Source organism: Pagrus major, chromosome 6, assembly GCF_040436345.1.
Source record: "Pagrus major chromosome 6, Pma_NU_1.0".
NCBI lineage: Eukaryota > Metazoa > Chordata > Actinopteri > Spariformes > Sparidae > Pagrus > Pagrus major.
Window position 1 is genome coordinate 465209 of NC_133220.1, and position 22500 is coordinate 487708.

Below are 22500 nucleotides of genomic sequence, written 5' to 3' on the forward strand. Positions count from 1 at the left end.
TTAGCTTCTCCAACAGTATTGTGTACGTGTTGTGTACGTGTTGTGTACGTGTTGTGTACGTGTTGTGTATCTGTTGTGTACGTGTTGTGTATGTGTTGTGTACGTGTTGTGTACGTGTTGTGTATGTGTTGTGTACGTGTTGTGTATGTGTTGTGTATGTGTTGTGTACGTGTTGTGTACGTGTTGTGTATGTGTTGTGTACGTGTTGTGTATGTGTTGTGTATGTGTTGTGTACGTGTTGTAGGGCTGTGCAATTAATCATATTTTGATCGTGATTTCGATTTTTGGGTCAAACGATCTCCAAACTAATATAATCGAGTTGAAAGGATTTATTTGGCATTTTTCGTTGTACAGTCGGCCTGGAGATTTTCTGAAAGAGACGCGCAATTCAGTCCCTCCCCCAAAGCATTCAACGCGGCCCTGCTGACTGGCACTCACTCAAGTTACATTTTTCTCTAAATTACATAATTACATAATCGCCATCAGTCAACAGGACGCTGTCTGACTCTGTCACTCGCGGGGAGGGAGGCTGTTTTCTGGGGGAAAGTTCACTGAGGTCTCGGTCGGGAGGGCTGAATCACCACGACAAACGGGGACAGACGCTGTTTTTCGGGCAGAAATGTGACGAAGAGTCGGTCGGACCGACAGGCTGACAGGCGTTTCTCCACATATAACTGTGGTATTTTTTTCCTCATATAAGTTGCCAAAGACACGTCCAGTTATTACGTTACTGTTGTTTGGTCCTGTAACGTTGCTTTGTGGGACATTTCTCTTTATTTTGTTGAGTGAAGGACCTGTTTAGTTATCAGACTGTGAACACCATCAGATCGAAACACCCTCGCTCCGCACCGCCGTTCACACTGGTTCGGTTCGCCAATACTACGCCTCTGACTCTACCTCTGACTCTACCTCTGACTCTACCTCTGACTCCACCTCTGACTCTACCTCTGACTCTACCTCTGACTCTACCTCTGGTACTACCTCTGACTCTACCTCTGACTCTACCTCTGACTCTACCTCTGACTCTACCTCTGATACTACCTCTGACTCTACCTCTGACTCTACCTCTGACTCTACCTCTGATACTACCTCTGACTCTACCTCTGACTCTACCTCTGACTCTACCTCTGGTACTAACTCTGACTCTACTCTGATACTACCTCTGATACTACCTCTGACTCTACCTCTGACTCTACCTCTGGTACTACCTCTGACACTACCTCTGACTCTACCTCTGATACTACCTCTGATACTACCTCTGACTCTACCTCTGACTCTACCTCTGACTCTACCTCTGACACTACCTCTGACTCTACCTCTGACTCTACCTCTGACTCTACCTCTGACTCTACTCTGATACTACCTCTGATACTACCTCTGACTCTACCTCTGACTCTACCTCTGGTACTACCTCTGATACTACCTCTGACACTACCTCTGACTCTACCTCTGACTCTACCTCTGACTCTACCTCTGACACTACCTCTGACTCTACCTCTGACTCTACCTCTGGTACTACCTCTGATACTACCTCTGACACTACCTCTGACTCTACCTCTGACTCTACCTCTGACTCTACCTCTGACTCTACCTCTGATACTACCTCTGACACTACCTCTGACTCTACCTCTGACTCTACCTCTGGTACTACCTCTGATACTACCTCTGACTCTACCTCTGACTCTACCTCTGACTCTACCTCTGGTACTACCTCTGATACTACCTCTGACACTACCTCTGACTCTACCTCTGACTCTACCTCTGACTCTACCTCTGATACTACCTCTGACACTACCTCTGACACTACCTCTGACTCTACCTCTGACTCTACCTCTGACTCTACCTCTGACTCTACCTCTGACTCTACCTCTGACTCTACCTCTGGTACTACCTCTGATACTACCTCTGACTCTACCTCTGACTCTACCTCTGACTCTACCTCTGACTCTACCTCTGACTCTACCTCTGACACTACCTCTGACTCTACCTCTGACTCTACCTCTGATACTACCTCTGACACTACCTCTGACACTACCTCTGACACTACCTGTGATACTACCTCTGATACTACCTCTGACACTACCTCTGACACTACCTCTGACTCTACCTCTGATACTACCTCTGATACTACCTCTGACTCTACCTCTGACTCTACCTCTGACTCTACCTCTGACTCTACCTCTGATACTACCTCTGACACTACCTCTGACACTACCTCTGACACTACCTGTGATACTACCTCTGATACTACCTCTGACACTACCTCTGACTCTACCTCTGACTCTACCTCTGATACTACCTCTGATACTACCTCTGATACTACCTCTGACTCTACCTCTGACTCTACCTCTGACTCTACCTCTGATACTACCTCCGGAGGCGCATCAGAGGCACAGTGAAATTTCACCCCTCACAAAGACAAGGCCACAACCCCCACGACATCAACGCAGAGTCAGACATCGATCTCAGACACACTGTATAATGCGACTCCTTATCCGTCAAATTCGGATAGGCACAAGAAAGTAACAGCTGCCATTGGATACTTTTTAGCTAAAGCTATGCACCCTGTCGTTTGTCTTATTTGATTTTCTAAGTATATTTATTTTATTCATTAAATGTTTTATAGAAGTTGCAGAACAGTTGGACACATATTGGTACATTATTTTTGATTTGAACATTTTGTGTATTTTTTTGAGAGAAATGCTGAATAAATGCATCATGTTTCCAAACTCAAAAATAATCGTTTAAATAATCGTGATTAAGATTTTTTTCCATAATCGAGCAGCCCTAACGTGTTGTGTACATGTTGTGTACATGTTGTGTATCAGTGTGTCTGAATGTTTCAGATGTTTCTGTTCAGCCGTCAGGTTTCATTTTCACTCAGAGGCTTCTCAGAAATGTTTTCAGTGTCAGGAACCATATCAACACACACACACACACACACACACACACACACACACACACACACACACACTGGGTGTGGATCAGCTGTATCAGGTCTTTCCAGTTTTAGACACTTGGCAAGATGAAGGCCCCCCCCCCCCCCCCCCTTTCTGACTCAGAAAAGAAAATCATTAACAATCATTAATAAAACTAATAATAATAATAAAAGACAATAATCTGAATGATATTAATCATTTCAGTGTGACCTCGTCTACACCTTCTTCCACCCGCTGCCCCGAGATGAGAGGCCAGGAACACCAGCCAGCAAGCCAGCAGGTACACACACACACACACACACACACACACACACACACACACACACACACACACACACAGAGGAAACTACAGCATGACGCTCAGATAAGAAGGATATAAACTGATCAGTGTGAAGGTTGAAGCTTTATTGATCGTCAGCTCAGACGTCTTTTTCCAGTGGAGAACCTATGAAAGTTTTTTAGACGTCCAGGCGACGTCCAGGCGACGTCCAGGCGACGTCCAGGCGACGTCCTCACACGGTTCAAAAAGTTTTTATAACGGACAAATTTTACACCATGCAGCAAAAACTACAGGGAGGATTCAACCTTTGGTCTCGACTCCGTCAACTTCACCAGGAGAGCCATCAGCTTAAATAAGCGCCATGTTTTGGTCATTCAACCGGGGCTCAGCCCTGAGGGGGCCGTGGGCCCGGGCTGACACCTCCTGTGTAACTTCATGCTGTTGATAAGCTTCATTATTAGAGGACAGGCCAGCTCAGTTTTCTGCTTCACAGACTGTTAAACCAAACTCCATTGTAAAACAGCTGTTTTCTGGTCATCACATTGACACCGTCACTAGGTGTCCTTCACTCAGTGACTCACCTGTGTTGATGTAATTAACTGGTCAGGTATCAGTTTCACATGCTCATCCTCTCTGCAGACGACCTGAAGCCACAGATCTCTTCTCTTTCTGTCCTTCGTTCTTTGGGAAAGTAAAGAAAATCATAACCTGACGTGTTTTCTGTTGTCTGACACACAGCGTGGTGCGACTGGCCCAGAGGAGGTGGTTGTGTTGACAGGAGAGATGTGACTGCTCAAACATTACATGTTGTATAACACACAAAGAAAAGAGGTTTAATATATTCAGAGAGCTGAACGCCTGATGTGAGCTGAGCAGGATGAATTTACATGAATGTTGTTGTGACACGTCGGCTCCTGTTTCACCGCTGCTGTCAGTTAGATTATTAACAAGATGAGTCTGTTAGAGCTCCGACTGACTCGGTCCAGTGACGCTCTGTTAAAGTTTAACTGGTCCACTCACTGATAAACACCTGCCACACACACACACGCACACACATGCGCACACACACACACACACACACACACACACACACACACACACACACACACACACACACACACACACACAGTGGAGGGTTTAAAGTCCAGTGTTTTCCAGCCTCAGATCAGATCAGTGTGTTCAGCTGAACACACACACACACACACACACAGATTTACAGAGGAACTAGATACCAGATGCAAAGACAAAATAGTTTTGTGACTTCCTGGTTATGCGGCTCTTTGAATATACGCAGTAGAGTTTCCCCCGCTGGCCCCACCAGGACCTCCAGGACCTCCAGGGCCTCCAGGGCCTCCAGGGCCCGGCGTCCACTGGATAATGAAAACAATGTGTGAATAACTTTATTTGTACAGAAGTGCTGTCGACAGAAACATGACCCTAATAACTCAAGTGAAGTCTTCCTCTGTGTGTGTGTGTGTGTGTGTGTGTGTGTGTGTGTGTGTGTGTGTGTGTGTGTGTGTGTGTGTGTGTGTGTGTGTTGCAGAGTTGTCGTGGTCTCCAGCTTCAGGCAAAGAGCTCGGCGAGGTCAAACTGTCGATCTCCTACAAGAACGACAAACTCTTCATCATGGTCATGCACATACGAGGACTGGTCAGTCACTGTGTGTGTGTGTGTGTGTGTGTGTGTGTGTGTGTGTGTGTGTGCGTGTGCGTGCGCGTGCGTGTGCGCACGTGACTGTAGTGAAAATGAAATTTCACTTTTTTGGAAAAATTGGAACGAGAACAGCCGGTCCACCTTAAAGGTCAGCCCACCTTAAGAGGTGAGCCTGGACAGGAGTTGTTGCTAACTGTGATGCTAACCGTTCACTGTAGGTCTGAGCAGTCGTAGCATTAACTCACCTGAACAGAGCAGTGAAGTATCTCTCACTGAATGTGAAGATGATATCCTCAAACATCAGCTGGTTCTGTAGAACCAGACTGAAGTAACGTGTTCTGGTTCCTGCAGCAGCCCCTGCAGGACGGCACAGATCCGGACCCATACGTGAAGCTGTACCTGCTGCCAGACCCCCAGAAGACCAGCAAGAGGAAGACCAAGGCAGCACGCCGCACCTGTAACCCCACCTACAACGAGATGGTACTTCCTGTCTTCTTATGACACACAGCATGATGTTAAACCTTATGACACACAGACAGGAAGTCCTGACACCTGCCAGCCAATCAGAAACCTGCTGCAGTGATCACCTGACTCACAGGTGTGGAGGTTTAGAAAGAGTCTGACTGGAGAGAAAATAATGAACCTCAAAGGCAACAGGCTGCTCCAGCTAACGGCTAAAGCTAATGTGAACGCAGCCTGCTGTAGCTTAGCTTAGCACAGCCTAGCTTAGTTAAACGTAGCCCAGGTGAGTTTAGCTTCGTTACTGTAAATATGTCGAAACATATAGTACTGTTCTGATTGGTTGCTGTGAGGTCTGTTCTGATTGGTTGCTGTGAGGTCTGTTCTGATTGGTTGCTGTGAGGTCTGTTCTGATTGGTTGCTGTGAGGTCTGTTCTGATTGGTTGCTGTGAGGTCTGTTCTGATTGGTTGGAGGTCTCAGGTTTCAGGTCCTGATCTAAACTGATCATCATCAGCTGTCATGAATTGAATGAAGTGTTTGAATGAATGTTTTGTTTGGACCCTCCAGCTGGTGTACGAGCGGATCCCTCGGGGGGACCTGGACCAGAGGGTGATCCACTTGCGGGTTCTTGGTGACGGGGCTTTCTGGGAGAACACCCTGCTGGGAGAGACATTCATCCCTCTGAAGAGGCTGGTCCCGGGTCAGCACTGGGTCGACTGGCACCAGCTGGGCGCCGTTGGCTCAGACTCTGCCCACTGACGGACAGGAAACAGGAATCGGTGGATTTAAAGGGAGAGAAGAAGAGAACAAGTCCTCCTGATGAGGACAGAAGACAAAAGGAAAGTCCTTTCAAAGTAAAAGCCATGAGGCTGATCCTCCCTCTGTGTGTGAGGGAGTTTAGTTTAGTTAGAAGCAGGTTCGTCCTTTAACGCCGACTGAAAACTGAACACATCTGCTAATTAATTTCAATAATTATCATTAAAAATCATCAGTTTTGTGAATGAGGCAGATTTATTCTCATGATCAGGTCCTTTAAACTTTCTAGTTAACGAGTTCAACTAACGAACCAGTTCTAATATGAACTTTAACGCTAATGTGTGAACACAAACTCTTCCAACTCCACATGATCCGACTGGTGTCAGCAGAGTTCAGTCACCATTAATGGAAATGTCTTCATGAAGACATGTTTAGATTCACACCTTTATTTTGAAGAGAAGACCGAGGTGTTTCCTGTTCAGACTGATGATGAAATGATTTGGAGAATATTCACTGGTTTAGTTTTTTTAATATTTCTGATGTTGTGAAGGAAGAGATGATTTATGATCATAATAATTATAATTAGACTGAGAATCTCATGTGTTTCCAGGCAGCACACACAGATGCATGCTGGGAAACTGACTGAGTTTTATCAACAGGAAGTAGAGTGAAGGGATGATGAAGAAAATGCACATTTCCTGTTCAGAGGTTGGTTTTATTGTGAAGGAAACATTTAGTTTGAACTTGATCAGAAGTGAAATCCTTCGTCCAGTTGAGTCATTGAGACATTTTCCAGGACTGGAAAGCTGCGTTTAAGAATTCCAGGACGTTTTTTTGTGAAGTCTTTTCTTTTCAGTGTCGGTTGTGATTTCAGCACAAAGCAGAGTGTACATACAGAGCTTTAGCCTAATGTTGCTAACAGGAAGTAGCTGAGGTGGCGTGGATGTACACGCAGGAAGCAGACTGCAGCATATTTTTATAGTGTGGATGAGGATCAGATTTTGTATCTGTGGTGCACGAGAGCTTCTTAACGTTCCTGTCGGACGACACGCGGCTCAGTTTGAACTTCGGCTTGTTCTGATTTCTGTTCAGCTCTTATTAATCCGGATCAGCGCTCGGCCCGCCGGCTGATCGCATCACGTTTCATTCCTTGTTTTTTAAATCATCTGTCTGTGTGTGATTTTGTACTTTTTGGGAGATTTGTAATAATCTAGGCTGCAGTGAAGGTTGAGGGAGGTGAGTGATGTCCTGCAGGTGTTTTTTGCGCTGTAGACGAGACAAAGAGGAGCGAACCTGCAGAGACAAACTCATCATCATCATCGTCATCATCATCATCACTGCTCAGCACTGTAAACATGAGAAACTTCACATTAATCAAAGTTCACACTTCAGTCTAAATGTTCGCCTGAAACATCTGACGTCAGGTAGTTTGTAGTTTTGACCCGAATGCTCTCCTGTAGTCTGCCCCTGCAGCGCGACACTGACACGCACACACACGCACACACACGCACTCATGCACACACAGACGCACTCACACGCACACACACACACACACACACACACACGAAGGCACACGCACTCACGCACACACACACACACACACACACACGAAGGCACGCACACACACGCACTCACGCACACACACACACGAAGGCACGCACACACACACACATGAAGGCACACGCACTCACGCACACACACACTCGAGGCATGCACATGCACACACACACACACACACACACACACACACACACACACACACAGTTCAGTGAGCGGCTGCAGCTGACAGTCTGAAGAACGACATCACGTCCGTCATGTTGATCTGATGGAGACGAGCGATGTGAAGCAGACGTGGTGCGTTTGAGACCGCGGGACAGAATGTAAGTTCAAAGTGAACTGGATCTTTATGTACTGTACAGACTGACCTTCATGTGACTCACAGGCTCTTATTAATGTGGACCTTTCATTTTGGAACATGTTTTGTATGATTTGCACTACAAAATAAACTTGAAGTGAAAAAGACGGTCGTGTCTGTCCTCATCTCCTCTGTCCTCATCTCCTCTGTCCTCATCTCCTCTGTCCTCATCTCCTCTGTCTTCATCTCCTCTGTCCTCATCTCCTCTGTCCTCATCTCCTCTCCTTCCATCTAACATCCCCCACTTCTCCCCCTCATCGTCCTTGATACAGTTTCTCTTCTCAACATGTGAGGTGTTTACTGTCAGTACATTGAGCTGATAACACGACCCTGAGGGGCAGCTGAGAGACCCGATCCGTCTTTTGTTTGATCCAAATTATTATCTTTTAAAAGTTCCTCCTTTTCAGACAGAAGACGGATCGGGTCTGTCAGCTGCCCCTCAGGGCTTCTGTAGTTTTAGGTTGTTGCACTGCTACTTTTACTGAAATAAAGGATCTGAGGTCTGTTTGCAGCACTGAAGATTAAAAAATGGACGGCTGACGGTCTTCTGAGGAGGACTGTGGAAAAGCGAGGAAGCAGAACTTCACAGACGTCATTAAAAGGGAGAGATGAAACCTGTTGGTCTGTATCCACCTGTGCAGGTGATGACAGGAGAAAAGATCAGATCATTAAACTGAGAACATAAATGTGTGTTGAAACAGCGTTCACCTCTTCTGTCTGAAGGTCCGTCTGAAGTCACACTTCTTGTTCTTCAGCTGATTCTTTGCTTCCAACATTTCTCCTCAACACTAAAACCACGTCTGGCCCTTTATGCAGACCAGGTGAGTGGAGGCATGTTGAGAGCCATTTATAGTGAACTGTGTCGGGGTGAGACTCCAGCTCAGTTTCAGTTTCAGGATGACTGAGATGTTTGAGGAGACACGTGGGGACAGACGTACGTGAGGTTTTATACAGCTGATGTAAAGATACGTTTCCTGTTCGTGTCCACAGATCTCTGCGCCTGAACACACACATGGACTTTTGCAGGTTTTACTTTTCATCTGAGGGATTTTAGAGACCTGAGGAAGAGACAGAGTCCAGTGATGATTTCATAAGAAACAAGTTGTGATGACAGAAATATAAGAAAATAATACTGATGAGTCTTTTAAATGTTCCTTTAATTATCTGGTGACCCTCCACATTTATCTTTGGACTAAACATGAGGCTCAAACTTCTTGTTCAAGGAGCCGTGAGCTTGTTTTGCTTTGTCTTCCTCTCAATGAAAAATAATCAATAGAATAATTAATAATGTGCATTTATAAATGTTTAAGGAACAATTAAAGGAAACTTCCAGCTGGTTTCTGTTTCGCTTCTGCAGTCAGTGAATTAAAGTATTTTGAGTCTGAATGTGACTGAAGGAAAATAAATATAAGTTATTATAGATATATTTACTGAGTCAGGTGCGTGTGGGACACGCGCTGATAAACACGTGGCAGCAGACACGCACACACACACGCACACACACGCACACACACACGCACACGCTGGTTATATAAGGGCGCAGCAGCGTCACGTGGGGCTGTAACACCGCGACGCTCCCTGGCGGAGCAGCAGACACTTTGTCGACGGTCCCTCGACTTTCTGATGAAATCTCCTCCTGGAGCCTGAAGACGGACCGACGGAGGCGACAGGCGGCTACAATCTCACTTTATTGGGGAAAAGGCAGCAGAAGTGACGCTAAAAGGACAGAAAACCGTGTGAACTGGAGCCAGAAGCCGACAGATGGTGTTTTTGTTCAGAATATTTTGAATGTTCGTCGCTTCCGCTTAAATAACCGCTGAGCTAGCTGCTCCTGCTAAGCTAACCCGTTAGCATCGCCGGCCGCCGTGAAGCCGCAGGAGTCCTCCAGCCGCCGCCGCCTCTTCACGGACATTCACAGCAGACAACATGGCTCTTCTGTCCTCTTCAGACCGGGTTCTTCCCTTGTACCAGGAGTCCAGCCTGTTTAGTCTCTCCGTGTCCTCCAGCTCCGTCCCCGTCTTCACCAAGTTCTCCACAAGAAAGAAGTCAAACCCCCGCTCTCAGCAGAGCGCTAACGCCGCGGAGCGCGCCGGAGTTACGGACGATATTTCATGGGTGTCCACTGGCTGTGATGACCGGTATGTGGAGTAAAACGAGGGGAAGATGTTTCACTAAAAGTCTGGATGTGTCTGAGTGGAAAGCGCTAATAGCTGGTGGTGTTAGCCTGGACCGGAGCCGCACACAGTTTGACAGCTGTCACATTAGCAGCTAACCTGAAGCTAGCTGACAGCCGGGGAGCAGCTAACCTGAAGCTAGCGGACAGCCGGGGAGCAGCTAACCTGAAGCTAGCTGACAGCCGGGGAGCAGCTAACCTGAAGCTAGCTGACAGCCGGGGAGCAGCTAACCTGAAGCTAGCGGACAGCCGGGGAGCAGCTAACCTGAAGCTAGCTGACAGCCGGGGAGCAGCTAACCTGAAGCTAGCTGACAGCAGCTAACCTGAAGCTAGCTGACAGCCGGGGAGCCGTGCTGCTCAGGTGATGTCACATTATTCACATTTTGCACTTTTATTGAAGGAATGTTCAGAAGTATGAACGCTGAGGGACATTTATCCGGCGGGCAGAGCTCGTCCTCTCCGACCGGGCATGGAGTGCCCTCTCCCGGGCTGGACAGTCAGGAAAGCTCGTGGATCGGCCTACTCTCCGTGTTCTCCAGGCCCGCGGTGTCCTTCCTACAGAAGTACCTGCCGGGAAGAGCCCGAGCACCGGCCCGGTCCGACACACGAGTCGGTTGGACCAGAACGGACTTGAAAAGCAACTTTGTGGATGAAGAGCGGGAGTTCTTGAGACAGCTGGACGACATGATGCCGCTGACGCAGCACGCGGCTCCTCACCTGACCTACCTGCGGTGTCAGCACGACGGAGCCGCCGGCCTGCTGGAGCCGGAGCCCGGCAGCACTTTACCGTGGCTGACCGCTGACTCTCTCCGGGAGCTGGGCATCCAGAGTGCAGAGGAGATGGACTTAAACCTCTGCCAGCAGGCTCAGATCGGGTCCTCTGTCAGGACTTTTCTCAGTCATGTTGGGTTGAGCTTGGTGTCAGATCAGGAAATCAAACACATGAAGCCCACAGGAGGGAAGGACTGGCTGACGGAGGCCGAGAGCCACCCCGGGACAAGCAGTGGGGGTAAAAGCAGGACGTGGTGGGGCAGCTTCTGGGGAGGCGAGGAGAGCTCACGGAAGGGCCTGTTGTCAGATCTGTCCTGGGCTGAGGACGGGACCCTGACAGGACGGCTTTGTCCACAACAACCGGCGGCTGAGACAAAAGCCCCCGGTGTGTTTGTCCCGAGCAAGTGGACGCTGGGAGAAAACGCTGGAGCGACTGAGCACAAAGAGGAGCCGGCCAACAATGGAGGCCTTCAAACAGTCCAGAACACAGAGGGGTCCACGCCAGACCAGCGGCTCAACATCAGGGACCACCTGAGCAGTTCAGGAGCTGCCGCCGCCTGCAGTGAGGTGGCACTTCTGACCCCTGATCAGGACAATGGTTACTCCAGTCTGGAGGAGGAACACGTCCAGATGTGCCAGCTGTTCATGGTGAAGGCCCCGAGCGAAGAGCAGCCGCTGCCGGAGTCCCAACCCACCGACGCTCGAGCTTTCGAGACGGACATGGAGGAGGAGACGTGTGAGGACGGACAGTCTTCATCAGGACAGGTGGACGAAGAAGAGGAGACGCAGGAGGACGAGGATGGACAGGAAGCAGCGGAGCTCCCCCCCCCCCAGTGCCAGAATAAAGCCATCGCCTTCATCATGGGCTGCCCCTGCAGCGACGACGACAGCAGCCAATCAGAGTCTAGTGATGAGGATGATGATGGCTTTGACAGCGAGGGCTCGTCTGACCTGTCCGACTCCACTGACGATGAAGATGACGATGAAGATGACGATGAAGAGTCCGACAGCGAGGCAGACTCGGAGGCCGAGCGTCTGTGGAGCTCGTTGTCCCGGAGCGTCGACCCGTACAACCCCCGAAATTTCACCGCTCGCCTGCACACCAGCACCACCCAGCCCAGGACCATCCCCACCTCCTCCACACCTCCCTCCTCCACCCAGTCCACCCCTGCCTCCTCCCCCGACCTCACCACGTTCCCTCTCTCCTTCCCTCCCCTCACCTCCTCCTCCCCTCCCTCCGGTCCTGACGTCTGGGACGACTCCACCTCCGCCAGTGAGGTGGACGAAGCAGAAAGCCTCCGCCTGTGGACCTCCTTCAGCTGCTCCGACCCCTACAGCCCCTTTAACTTCCAGGCCCCACTCAGAACTCGAGGGCCTGCCGAGGCAGGGCCCCGGGCCCGGACCAGGGCCAAGAAGGCCTCCCAGACTCCCTCTCACTCCCCCCAACATACCCCAGCATCTCCACCCAGGTACAGGAAGGAGGAGGCGGAGGAGAGGCTGGACAGTGGCTTCTCTGAACCGTCGGCGTCCTCGCAGAGCTGCACGACGATGAAGAAGGTCAGTCTGGTTTCTTCTTTCACTCCACAGCTCAGTGTGTCTCTGAAGCTACGTCACTGTTCATGAGTTCACCTCCTCTTCAGGTCTGTGAACAAGCTTTAGATAAAAACATCCACACATTAAAAATGTCCCTCCAACATCTTCATGTCTTGTTGAGTCCAAAACAAACTTTGGACAAAGTGACTTAAGATCATTTTTGAGAAATAACTTCTTAATATGTTGACGATCAATAACTGTTTGACACTGAGGACAGAAGCTGAATGAACCTGGTAGAAGTCAGCGTCACTGTGAGTGATGTCCAAACACTAAGTGTGTTTCAGGTCTCTGATGATGATGATGATGTTGGTGATGATGAAGAGGAGGAGGAGTAAACTTAGTGTTCAGTGACGGCGTGTAGACAGGAAACACTGACATCAGAGCGACTTCCTGTGTCTTCCTTGTGGCTTTTTTATATGTATCGGCCGATATATTGGAATATCGGATTTTTAAATCACCAAATATTTGTATCGGTATCGGCCTTAAAAATCCTTTATCGGTCGGGCTCTAGTTATCACTATATGTTTTTTTATATTGATCGATGTCGATAATTATCACGATATACAGAATATTTAACGATAATAATGTTGAATGTTTAAGAGTATTCTCCTTGGGACAGAACCCAAAACAAACCAGAAGGTTAATTATGGTTTATAAAATACAACACATTGCTTGTTTCAAACGCGTCTGAAACATTTTAGAGGTGGTTTACTGAGCTGAACACTGATTAAAGACAGTAAAATCAAAGGTAAAGCTGAGGATGTTCTGCTGCTGTATTCCTGAGCTGGTTCAGTTCAGCTTTAACGCGTCCTGTTCTGTCAGACCTGATGTGGTGACGTCTCTGAGCTGCTCTAACTTCACCCTTCACTCTGCGTGCAGCTGGTTTTTAACCGTGCTTATAGGCATCATGTGTTGATCGATACAGGACGTCACTGCGCTGGTTCTGTCTGTATCGCTTCGGGTTCTGCTCATGTGGGGTAATGTCTGAAAAAGCAGCGGCACCTGTTGGTTGAGCTGAAGTTTGACTAGTAGCAGCAGTGGGATGGGCTGCTGGCTACCTGAGGGGAGGCTGGTGCTAGCATGACAGCGCTAACTCATACTTTGGGAGTACTGTTTGGGACGGTACCTTGTGAGATGATGGAGGAGGTTGGTGGTGTTTCCAGTTCTGCTGAGGACGGGTCGCCGACACATTTAGCATCTAATGCTGGTCTGTGCTTTGTCAGACTTCAGGTAGCCGAACTATTTCCAAATAATAATAATTCCTCGTGTTTCGCAGTTTCCTCGCACTCGGTGTCGCTGGTCGGACCGCTCATCGTCTGGTGTCGGCTCGACCCACAGGTGGTGACGTCACTCTGAGGTGTTGTGAGTGGGAGGGGCCGGAAACATCAACCACGGGCATCTGTTTCTCTGCTGTGTGATTGGCTGTTGGTGTAGCGTTTTCTAGGTAAAGGAAAACAGACTCAAAAATAACTATCGAAAATAAATGTAAATTTATCATCGGTATCGTGAAAATGATGGAGATCGTTTTATCGCCCAGCCGACTCGATACTCTTATTGATACCACTGCCCATAATGTGGTGTAATATAAAGAGGTGACATGAAAAGATTCAAGTTATTTTCTATAATTCTTTACAGAAACAATAATTTATAAACCTGTTAATAACGTACTGAGCTCAGTGTTTGTCAGGACGACCTCGTGATCAGTGTCTGCTGTTCTGAGGTGCGACAGGTGGAGGTGTGACAGCAGGTCACAATCAGATATGAACTGTTTGGTGTTGTTGGACTCGTGTCTGCCTCCTGTGGCTGCAGTGGAAACTACAGACTCAGTTTAAAGTCTTAATTTAAACGAGACTTAAAGTTAATCTGCTGTTGATCTGCATCAGATCTCTGAATCGACACACAACTGGTGCTTTTTGTGTCGGATCATGTCAGAGACAAACAACTGGACAGGAGACAAAATGTCCGACGTGTCTTCACACGTGTGGTTTAAACAGACAGCAGACTGTCTCAACTCTTCACATGGTTTGTTTTTAATAAGCAGTTTGTTTGCTTTAACATGAAGACGATGATGATGGAGACCTTCAGACACTTTGAGACTGAAATATTGAACAGTGTTCAGCAGACGCTCCTTCAGGTTGAATCAGGCAGACGGATGAAATTCAGCGTTTTTCTGTCAAAAAAATAATAAACTTCTTAAGAATGTGCTGATGCAGCATTCTGATTGGTTACAGTCACAGTTAACATTAAAATAACTGAAGTGATGTTCTTCAGTAAAATGTTATAAATAAATGTTCAACAGCTGAAACCACCTCGTCCTCGTCTGCGTCAGTAAACGAGTCAACAGGTCTGTTTGTCAGAATCACCCCAGCAGAACTGACCCGGGACTCTTCTTCTTCTTCCCGTCAGGTTCGTTTCTGTGACGATGTGGAGGAGTTCTTCGCCAGCTGTGGCGAGGAGGAGGAGGACCGGCGGGGCCCCTGGGAGGAGCTGGCCCGGGACCGCTGCAGGTTCCTGCGACGCTGTCAGGAGGTGGAGCAGAGCATCGCCTTCTGTCTGCAGCCACAGCACCGCCGCCTGGTGTACCGCCGCCTCACCGTTCTCTACGTCCAGGACAACTGAGGACGACCTGTCTTCTCCCAGAGGACACGTGTCCTACTGAGGACATGAGAACTGTGACTGTACAGACAGCAGGTGGACAGACTGTTCACGACTCACTTCAGTCCTCGTCTGTCTGTCTCTGCAGCTTCAGTGGACTCGTCCAACACGATTCAGGGTCTCTTCAGGACGGACTCTTGATGTGAAGCCTGCAGCTTCACTGTGTTCGTCTCAAAGTGTTTCATGTCTGACTTTTACGTTTGCAGGGTTTGAGTTGATGTTGACGTCACAGACGAGCTGCTGTCTTCATCAGAGACACGAGGAGATGAGACATGTCAGGACTCGGCAGCAGAGACGAGTGTGAAGATGAATCTGCTGAACGAGTCGATGATTGATCACTAATGATTGATAATCCATCGGTTTCTGCTGATTTTCCTGATATTTGGATAATTTCAGCTGTCGTCCACACTGAGGACAGAAGCTGTGATGTCAGAACACCAGGAACCAATCAGGTCTCTTCTTCACTGTCGAGCTGATTGATTTCTGTGACTGAACAATATATTGATTATCTGTTAATCTGCACATCACTGTCTCATTCAGTTGAAGCTCCTGAAGATCAACATGGAGCCTTTAAATATATATTTTAATATTCACATAAAGAAAAGTTGAAGTGATGATGAAATCAGTTTGAGATCAATAGAACTGATCGATCGGTTGTTTCTGATGGAAGCAGCAGCGTGTTTGTGACTCGTCCGTCATGTTGAACAGATTTGATTCAGTGTTTGAGTTTTAATCTTGAAAGCCAAAGATCGCTCGTGTGTCAGTGTTTGATTGATTTGCATGAATTTATCTCATTAATGTAGAAAATGATCCTCAGACTCGATCGCTGAGGATCAATACACCAGAGTATTGAGCTGAAAGTGTTGCCCCTAACGACTCGTCTCTGACAAACGGGAAACTGCAGCAGCGTCACTAAACACCAGAAGAAGAAGAAGACCCGACTCTGACGATATAAAAAATGAGTTTCATTAATCTTCAGATTAAACAAAATGATGTCAGAATGATTTAAAAGACGTCTTTGGCAGCAGGAAGTGATGATGTCACAGGTTCAAAGGTTTGACTGCTCAGTGTTTGTTTCTTCATAGTTCATCATGTGATCATGTTTCAGCTCATGATTCATTCAAGGACTGTTGGAAATGTTAAAAGCTGACAGTAGTTCTAGTTGTTCAGTGTCTGGCTGTGATGAACGGGTCAGCTGGTGGTTTCGGGGTTCTGAGGGTTAAAGTGAAGACGGAGCAACATGTCGACTGGACGAAGACTTTATTCAAGAAACGTGAAAAACAGCTGCAAAACTCTTCAACCAGAGACTGTTTTTGGCATTCTTGCTTGATAAATGACTAAAAAGATGAATTTGATAATTGGTGAACTTTTCATGTTTTGGGGGAAATAGCAGTGAGAACTGAGCATCAAGAGGTTTAACATCTGGACTTTATTAAAAACAAGCAGCATTTTATTCTGACAGCAGAGACGTGACTTTACAGAGAAACTAACGAGACAACAAATGTGTCGGTCAAGTAGTCGACTAACGATCAGAAGGACGTTACAGCTGGTTCTCTTCAGAGTCCTGAAAGTGTTCAGGTGTTCGTCCTCACTCAGCTTCAGTGTTCACATTAAACCTTAAAGATGTCACATCGACGTGAGAAACCTCAGAGGATCGAGGACTTGAGCTCCAGCGCTTGTCCTGTCGGTCTCACGGTGACGCCAGTTCACTCCAACACAGGACGTCAGACTGATGTTCAAGTGTTGATCGTGTCTGTCAGCTGATGTCTGGTGATCAATAACGTCACATTTATTAAAGAACAGATTCAGACAGAAGATGAAACTACAGACGCTTCTGTGATTTTTATTTTTCTAATGCATCCTCACTCATTCTGTTTCCTCACAGCTAAATATGACAAATATTAAATCAATATTTAATGATCACACTGGCTCCAGTGCTTCTTCTCTCTACATCATCCTGTCCTCACTGATCATCAAGGCCTTGAATCTGTCTCCAGGGCCTTGAAATGTCTGAAATTAAGCTTAGAAATAATAAAAAGGTCATAATTTAAAATGGGACAGAAAGCATTGATTCTGCTGCAGCTGATCCTGATGTTATTGATCTGCAGGTGAACTCTGAGCGCCACCTACAGCCGACCAGTGTCACTGCTGCACTGTGTTCAGCCTTTAGCCACGTTAGCAGCAGCAATTGCTACAAGTTGTTATAATTCTGGTGTTCCTGTCTTTTCATCTAGCGCCATCGTCAGGTTATCCTGCCCTGCTCTGCCTCTGATTGGTTGGGTTTAGGCCTGAGAAGAGAGATTGGTTAGTTCAGAGTAAGACTATCAGGGTGAACCAATCAGGATTCACTGCCAATAGCATGCTAACATGCTCAGCTTAGAACGTGAACATGGTAAATGTGCCTATTTTGTTAGCATGCTAATGTTAGCATATATCTGTTCAGCTTCATCGTAAGTAATCAGAGTAAATTCTGCTGCTGCAGTTTAATTATAATAATTATTATAATTTATTCATATAGAAATGATTCAGTCTCAGCTGGTTGTTGTCTGTGTTATAAATTCTCTTGTAGTTTCTCAGTTCCAGTCCAGCAGGACGGTGGACGTGTTTGTCCCTCAGACAGTCTGAAGGTGTTTCTCAGCAGGACGGTGGACGTGTTTGTCCCTCAGACCGTCTGAAGGTGTTTCTCAGCAGGACGGTGGACGTGTTTGTCCCTCAGACCGTCTGAAGGTGTTTCTCAGCAGGACGGTGGACGTGTTTGTCCCTCAGACCGTCTGAAGGTGTTTCTCAGCAGGACGGTGGACGTGTTTGTCCCTCAGACCGTCTGAAGGTGTTTCTCAGCAGGACGGTGGACGTGTTTGTCCCTCAGACAGTCTGAAGGTGTTTCTCAGCAGGACGGTGGACGTGTTTGTCCCTCAGACCGTCTGAAGGTGTTTCTCAGCAGGACGGTGGACGTGTTTGTCCCTCAGACCGTCTGAAGGTGTTTCTCAGCAGGACGGTGGACGTGTTTGTCCCTCAGACCGTCTGAAGGTGTTTCTCAGCAGGACGGTGGACGTGTTTGTCCCTCAGACAGTCTGAAGGTGTTTCTCAGCAGGACGGTGGACGTGTTTGTCCCTCAGACAGTCTGAAGGTGTTTCTCAGCAGGACGTTGGATGTGTTTGTCCCTCAGGGTGTCGTCCACAGTCTGGTCCAGGAGATGAGTTGAGTCCACCGTCGCCTGTCTCCACCAGGCCCTGCAGGTACTTGATGTACCTGATAGCGGCCCTCAGCGTCTCCACCTTGCTGAGACGTTTGTCGGCACTCTGTCCCGGCAGGTGCTCCCTCAGTTTGGCGTAGCCCTGGTTCACACACCTGACCCTCTGACGCTCGCGCTCGTTCCTCTTCTGGATGAACGCCGGCTCAAAGGGACACTCGTACACGCTGAAGTGTCCGTGGTGGTGGAAGGGGGACAGGTAGGGCAGCAGCGGGGGCCCGGGGCCCTTTAGAGGGTCCATGCTGGAGGGGTAGAGGAGGAAGGGGACGGAGGCGTGGTCACAGTGAGCAGCAGCAGGAGGCAAACTGAAGCTCAGGTAAGAGGACGGAGAGAAGGTGGAGCTCATCATGTGACCTGACACCTGGAACACACCTGGAGGAGCAGCGGAGAACTCAGTGAAGCCTCATCGTCCTCACCTGGACAGAGACAAGAGACATCATCTGAGACATCACCTGAGAAATCATCTGAGACAACACCAGAGACATCATCTGAGACAACACCTGAGACATTATCTGAGACATCACCTGAGACAACACCTGAGACATTATCTGAGACATCATCTGAGACATCATCTGAGACATTATCTGAGACATCACCTGAGACAACACCTGAGACATCATCTGAGACATCATCTGAGACAACACCTGAGACATTATCTGAGACATCACCTGAGACAACACCTGAGACATTATCTGAGACATCATCTGAGACATCACCTGAGACATCACCTGAGACATTACCTGAGACATTATCTGAGACATCACCTGAGACAACACCTGAGACATTACCTGAGACATTATCTGAGACATCACCTGAGACATTATCTGAGACATCACCTGAGACATCATCTGAGACATCACCTGACACAACACCTGAGACAACACCTGAGACAACACCTGAGACATCACCAGAGACATCATCTGAGACATTATCTGAGACATCACCTGAGACATTACCTGAAACATTACCTGAGACATCATCTGAGACATCATCTGAGACATCATCTGAGACATCACCTGAGACAACACCTGAGACATCACCTGAGACATCACCTGAGACAACACCTGAGACATCTAATTCTCTTCTGCTTTGTACTTTCACTTCAGTGCTTACTTCACTACATCAACCTGTCAGGTAAAGTAATAAGTTACTTTTCATATAAAGACATTATATTATATGATTATATAAATCAGTTGTAAAAGTAAAGATACTGTGTTAAATATTACTCTGGTAAAAGTGAAAGTCAGCTGTATGAATAGTACTCGAGTAAAAGTACTTCAGTTACAGTGACTGTTGGAGCCAACATGGCTTCTGTTCTGACCTCAGTCACGTTGTGGTGTTGGTCTGCCGCACCACCAGGGGGCAGTGACATCAGCTGTCAGCTGTGAGGGTTCAGCTTCCTGCCGCCTTCAAGAACACACTGAAACGTGCCGCAATGAAGTTAGTTTGATGTTGGATGTTGGACAGACGTGATGATATTAGTGACAATTATGATGCGAACAATAATAAAGTGATTGATTCTGACTCCAATGTTTAATTGTGTCAATAACTGGATGAATAAATATTGATCTAAAACAGAAGAAGCAGTAAACCGTGTCCTGCTCAGTGACATCATCATCACTTTATTGTTGTTTGTATCATAATTGTCACTAATATCATCCAGTCAGCATGAAGAAACATAGTTTCACTGCAAATCAATCAAACAGGGTCATTTATTGATCAGTGATCAGCTGACCGTCCTCCTGCTGCCGACACTGCTGGGTGTCTCCGGGCTGAATGTCTGTCCAATATCCAACATCAAACTAACTTCACACTGAGACGTCAGTGATGACCTCATCACTCACAACCATTCAGATCAATCGATTATCACTTCTGGTAGTCAACATTCATCTGATTATCTTCATTATCACTGTTTTATTTATCTGATTGATGAGCAAATCAATTGATTTAAAAATGTTCCACTTTGGCTCTGATGCAGCGTGTAATCTGTAAAGTAACTAGTAACTAAAGTAATCAGATAAAGTAGCAGGAGATGTAACTAAACCTGATGTTTTCACCACATGAAGCTGAAGACTCGTCTGTTCCTACGCTCAGGTCACCTCACTGATGAGCAGCTGTACTCTGATTACTTTCTGATGTGCAGGTCAGGATGTCAGTGACGTCACAGAGACTCTGAGCATCATTTGAACAGAATGTTTACAGTCGTCACGTTAATGACAGGAAGACAGTTTTCACAAAGAATCTGTCATTTTCAAAATGTAATACCTCAAAATTGACTTCCTGTTATTAATCTTTAGATTCAGTGATGTTAAATGTACTGAAGTATCAAAGTATCAGTAACAGTAACTGATCCATATATTTACATGTATGTATAAACTGTATACAGTGAGTCAGCTGATCATCACAATCACTGTTTTTATTATGATTGATGATAAAAAAAAATGTAAATGTTCTACTGTGGCTCTGATGCAACGTGTAATCTCCAAAGCAACTAGTAACTAACTTTATCTAATAAATGTAGTGGAGTAAATAGTAAAGTATTTTTCTTCAGAATGTAGTGGAGTGGACATATAAAGCAGAACAAGGAAATACTCCATTGAAGTGCAAATACCTCATAATTATACTTGAGTAACTTGAGTAACTTCCACCCTGATTGATCTCTGAAAATAACACATTCATAAAAACTGACGTTAAAACTGGAAACTGGAGCTGATTACAAATAACAAACAAACGAGCTGTAACTAACGATTACTACCACTGTTTTGATTACTACCCTAACCCTAACCCTGAACTGTTGATCGGTGTTTGGTCCTCAGACGTCTCGCAGATCTTCAGTTTACTGTCACAGAGCTGCAGTCTGAGTAAAGGCTGTTTATTCTTCATAAATCAATCAAGCTGATGATGAAAATATATTGTAATTAATGAAACATCTGATGACTCGAGTATTCAGAAGAGTAATCACAGTACAGATCGATGTGTGTGTCTGTGTGAAGGCTGCTCACGAGTCATGAGATGTTTCTTTGTCTCACCTTCAGATGCTGCTGCTCCTGTCTGAGGCTGCAGGATGAAACACTGACGCTTTACCTGCTTTTACATGCTGAAGCTCCGCCCCTCCAGGTGTGTGATGGGCCGTCAGGTAACGAGACACACACACACACACACACACACACACACACACACACACACACACACACACACACACACACACACAGAGCAGTGGTGTGTCATGAATACAAAACATGAGATTGTTGAGCTTTATGAAATGATGGAAGATGAAATACACTCACTGCTCCGAGGGAAACTCACTGAAGTGTCCAGCATCAGTGTGTGGAGTGTGTGGTGTGTGTAGACTGTATGTAGTGTGTGTAGTGTGTGTATGTTGTGTGTGTGTGCAGTGTGTGTGTGTGTAGTGTGTCCAGACGTCAGGTTGCTGTGAGGAACATCAAAGAGCATCGACACATAAAAATGAGTGTTTGCAGTTTCCTCTTCCTAAATCCTCCATTTCCAGATGAAAGGCGTCAACGACACACACCCTTCCTGTCAGCCTCTCATCACACAACACACACTGATGACTGTTTATACACACACACACACACATACACACACCTGTAACCTGAGCTGCTGTCTTACCTGAACGTTCAGACCACTTGTTCTTCATGTGAGTGGAGGTAGAGACTGAGACTGCTGAGACGACATTACACTTGATTTAAAATCACTAAATATCACAGCCACAACGTTTGAACTACAATAACAACAACAGCTGACATCAAGTGTTCTCTCCTCCATGTGGTTCACATGAGGTCTGACATTTACTGCAGTACCTCCACCAGGGAGCTCATGGTCTCACCTGTCTCACCTATCTCACCTGTCTCTGATGGCTGTTGTTGGTTGTTGGTTTGTTGTTGTTGGTTGGATGTTGTTGGTTTGTTGTTGTTGTTGGTTGGTTGTGGTTGGTTGTTGTTGTTGGTTGTTGTTGGTTGGTTGGTGTTGTTGGTTGTTGTTGTTTGGTTGTTGTTGTTGGTTGGTTGGTATTGGTTGGTTGTTGTTGTTGGTTG

The 22500-nt window shown here is 46.8% G+C and overlaps 4 protein-coding genes across 5 annotated transcripts in view; 3 read left to right on the forward strand and 1 right to left on the reverse strand.

The window, feature by feature from the left end:
* Positions 1 to 8110, forward strand: part of pik3c2b (phosphatidylinositol-4-phosphate 3-kinase, catalytic subunit type 2 beta) — a 44512-nt gene extending 36402 nt beyond the window's left edge. For both annotated transcript variants that reach the window (XM_073469110.1, XM_073469109.1), the window contains 4 exons: positions 3144 to 3219; positions 4763 to 4869; positions 5224 to 5352; positions 5900 to 8110. In XM_073469110.1, the coding sequence (XP_073325211.1) occupies positions 3144 to 3219; positions 4763 to 4869; positions 5224 to 5352; positions 5900 to 6091 (504 nt within the window). In that variant the 3' untranslated portion in view covers positions 6092 to 8110. The remainder of the gene's footprint in view (positions 1 to 3143; positions 3220 to 4762; positions 4870 to 5223; positions 5353 to 5899) is intronic.
* Positions 8111 to 9625: 1515 nt separating this feature from the next.
* On the forward strand, positions 9626 to 17118 carry ppp1r15b (protein phosphatase 1, regulatory subunit 15B). The gene is made up of 2 exons (XM_073468106.1): positions 9626 to 12504; positions 14947 to 17118. Exons 1-2 carry the CDS (start codon positions 10579 to 10581, stop codon positions 15157 to 15159), a joined length of 2139 nt encoding a protein of 712 aa, XP_073324207.1. The 5' UTR covers positions 9626 to 10578; the 3' UTR covers positions 15160 to 17118.
* A 1211-nt stretch (positions 17119 to 18329) lies between these two features.
* LOC140997588 (achaete-scute homolog 5-like) lies at positions 18330 to 18686 on the reverse strand. The gene has a single exon (XM_073467536.1). The coding sequence runs from the start codon at positions 18684 to 18686 to the stop codon at positions 18330 to 18332; it is 357 nt and encodes a 118-aa protein (XP_073323637.1).
* A 2704-nt stretch (positions 18687 to 21390) lies between these two features.
* LOC140998388 (transcription factor HES-5-like) overlaps positions 21391 to 22500 on the forward strand; it is a 17209-nt gene continuing 16099 nt past the window's right edge. Inside the window, exon 1 of the mRNA XM_073468662.1 lies at positions 21391 to 21581. Coding sequence (XP_073324763.1) covers positions 21458 to 21581 — 124 coding nt within the window. The 5' untranslated portion in view covers positions 21391 to 21457. The remainder of the gene's footprint in view (positions 21582 to 22500) is intronic.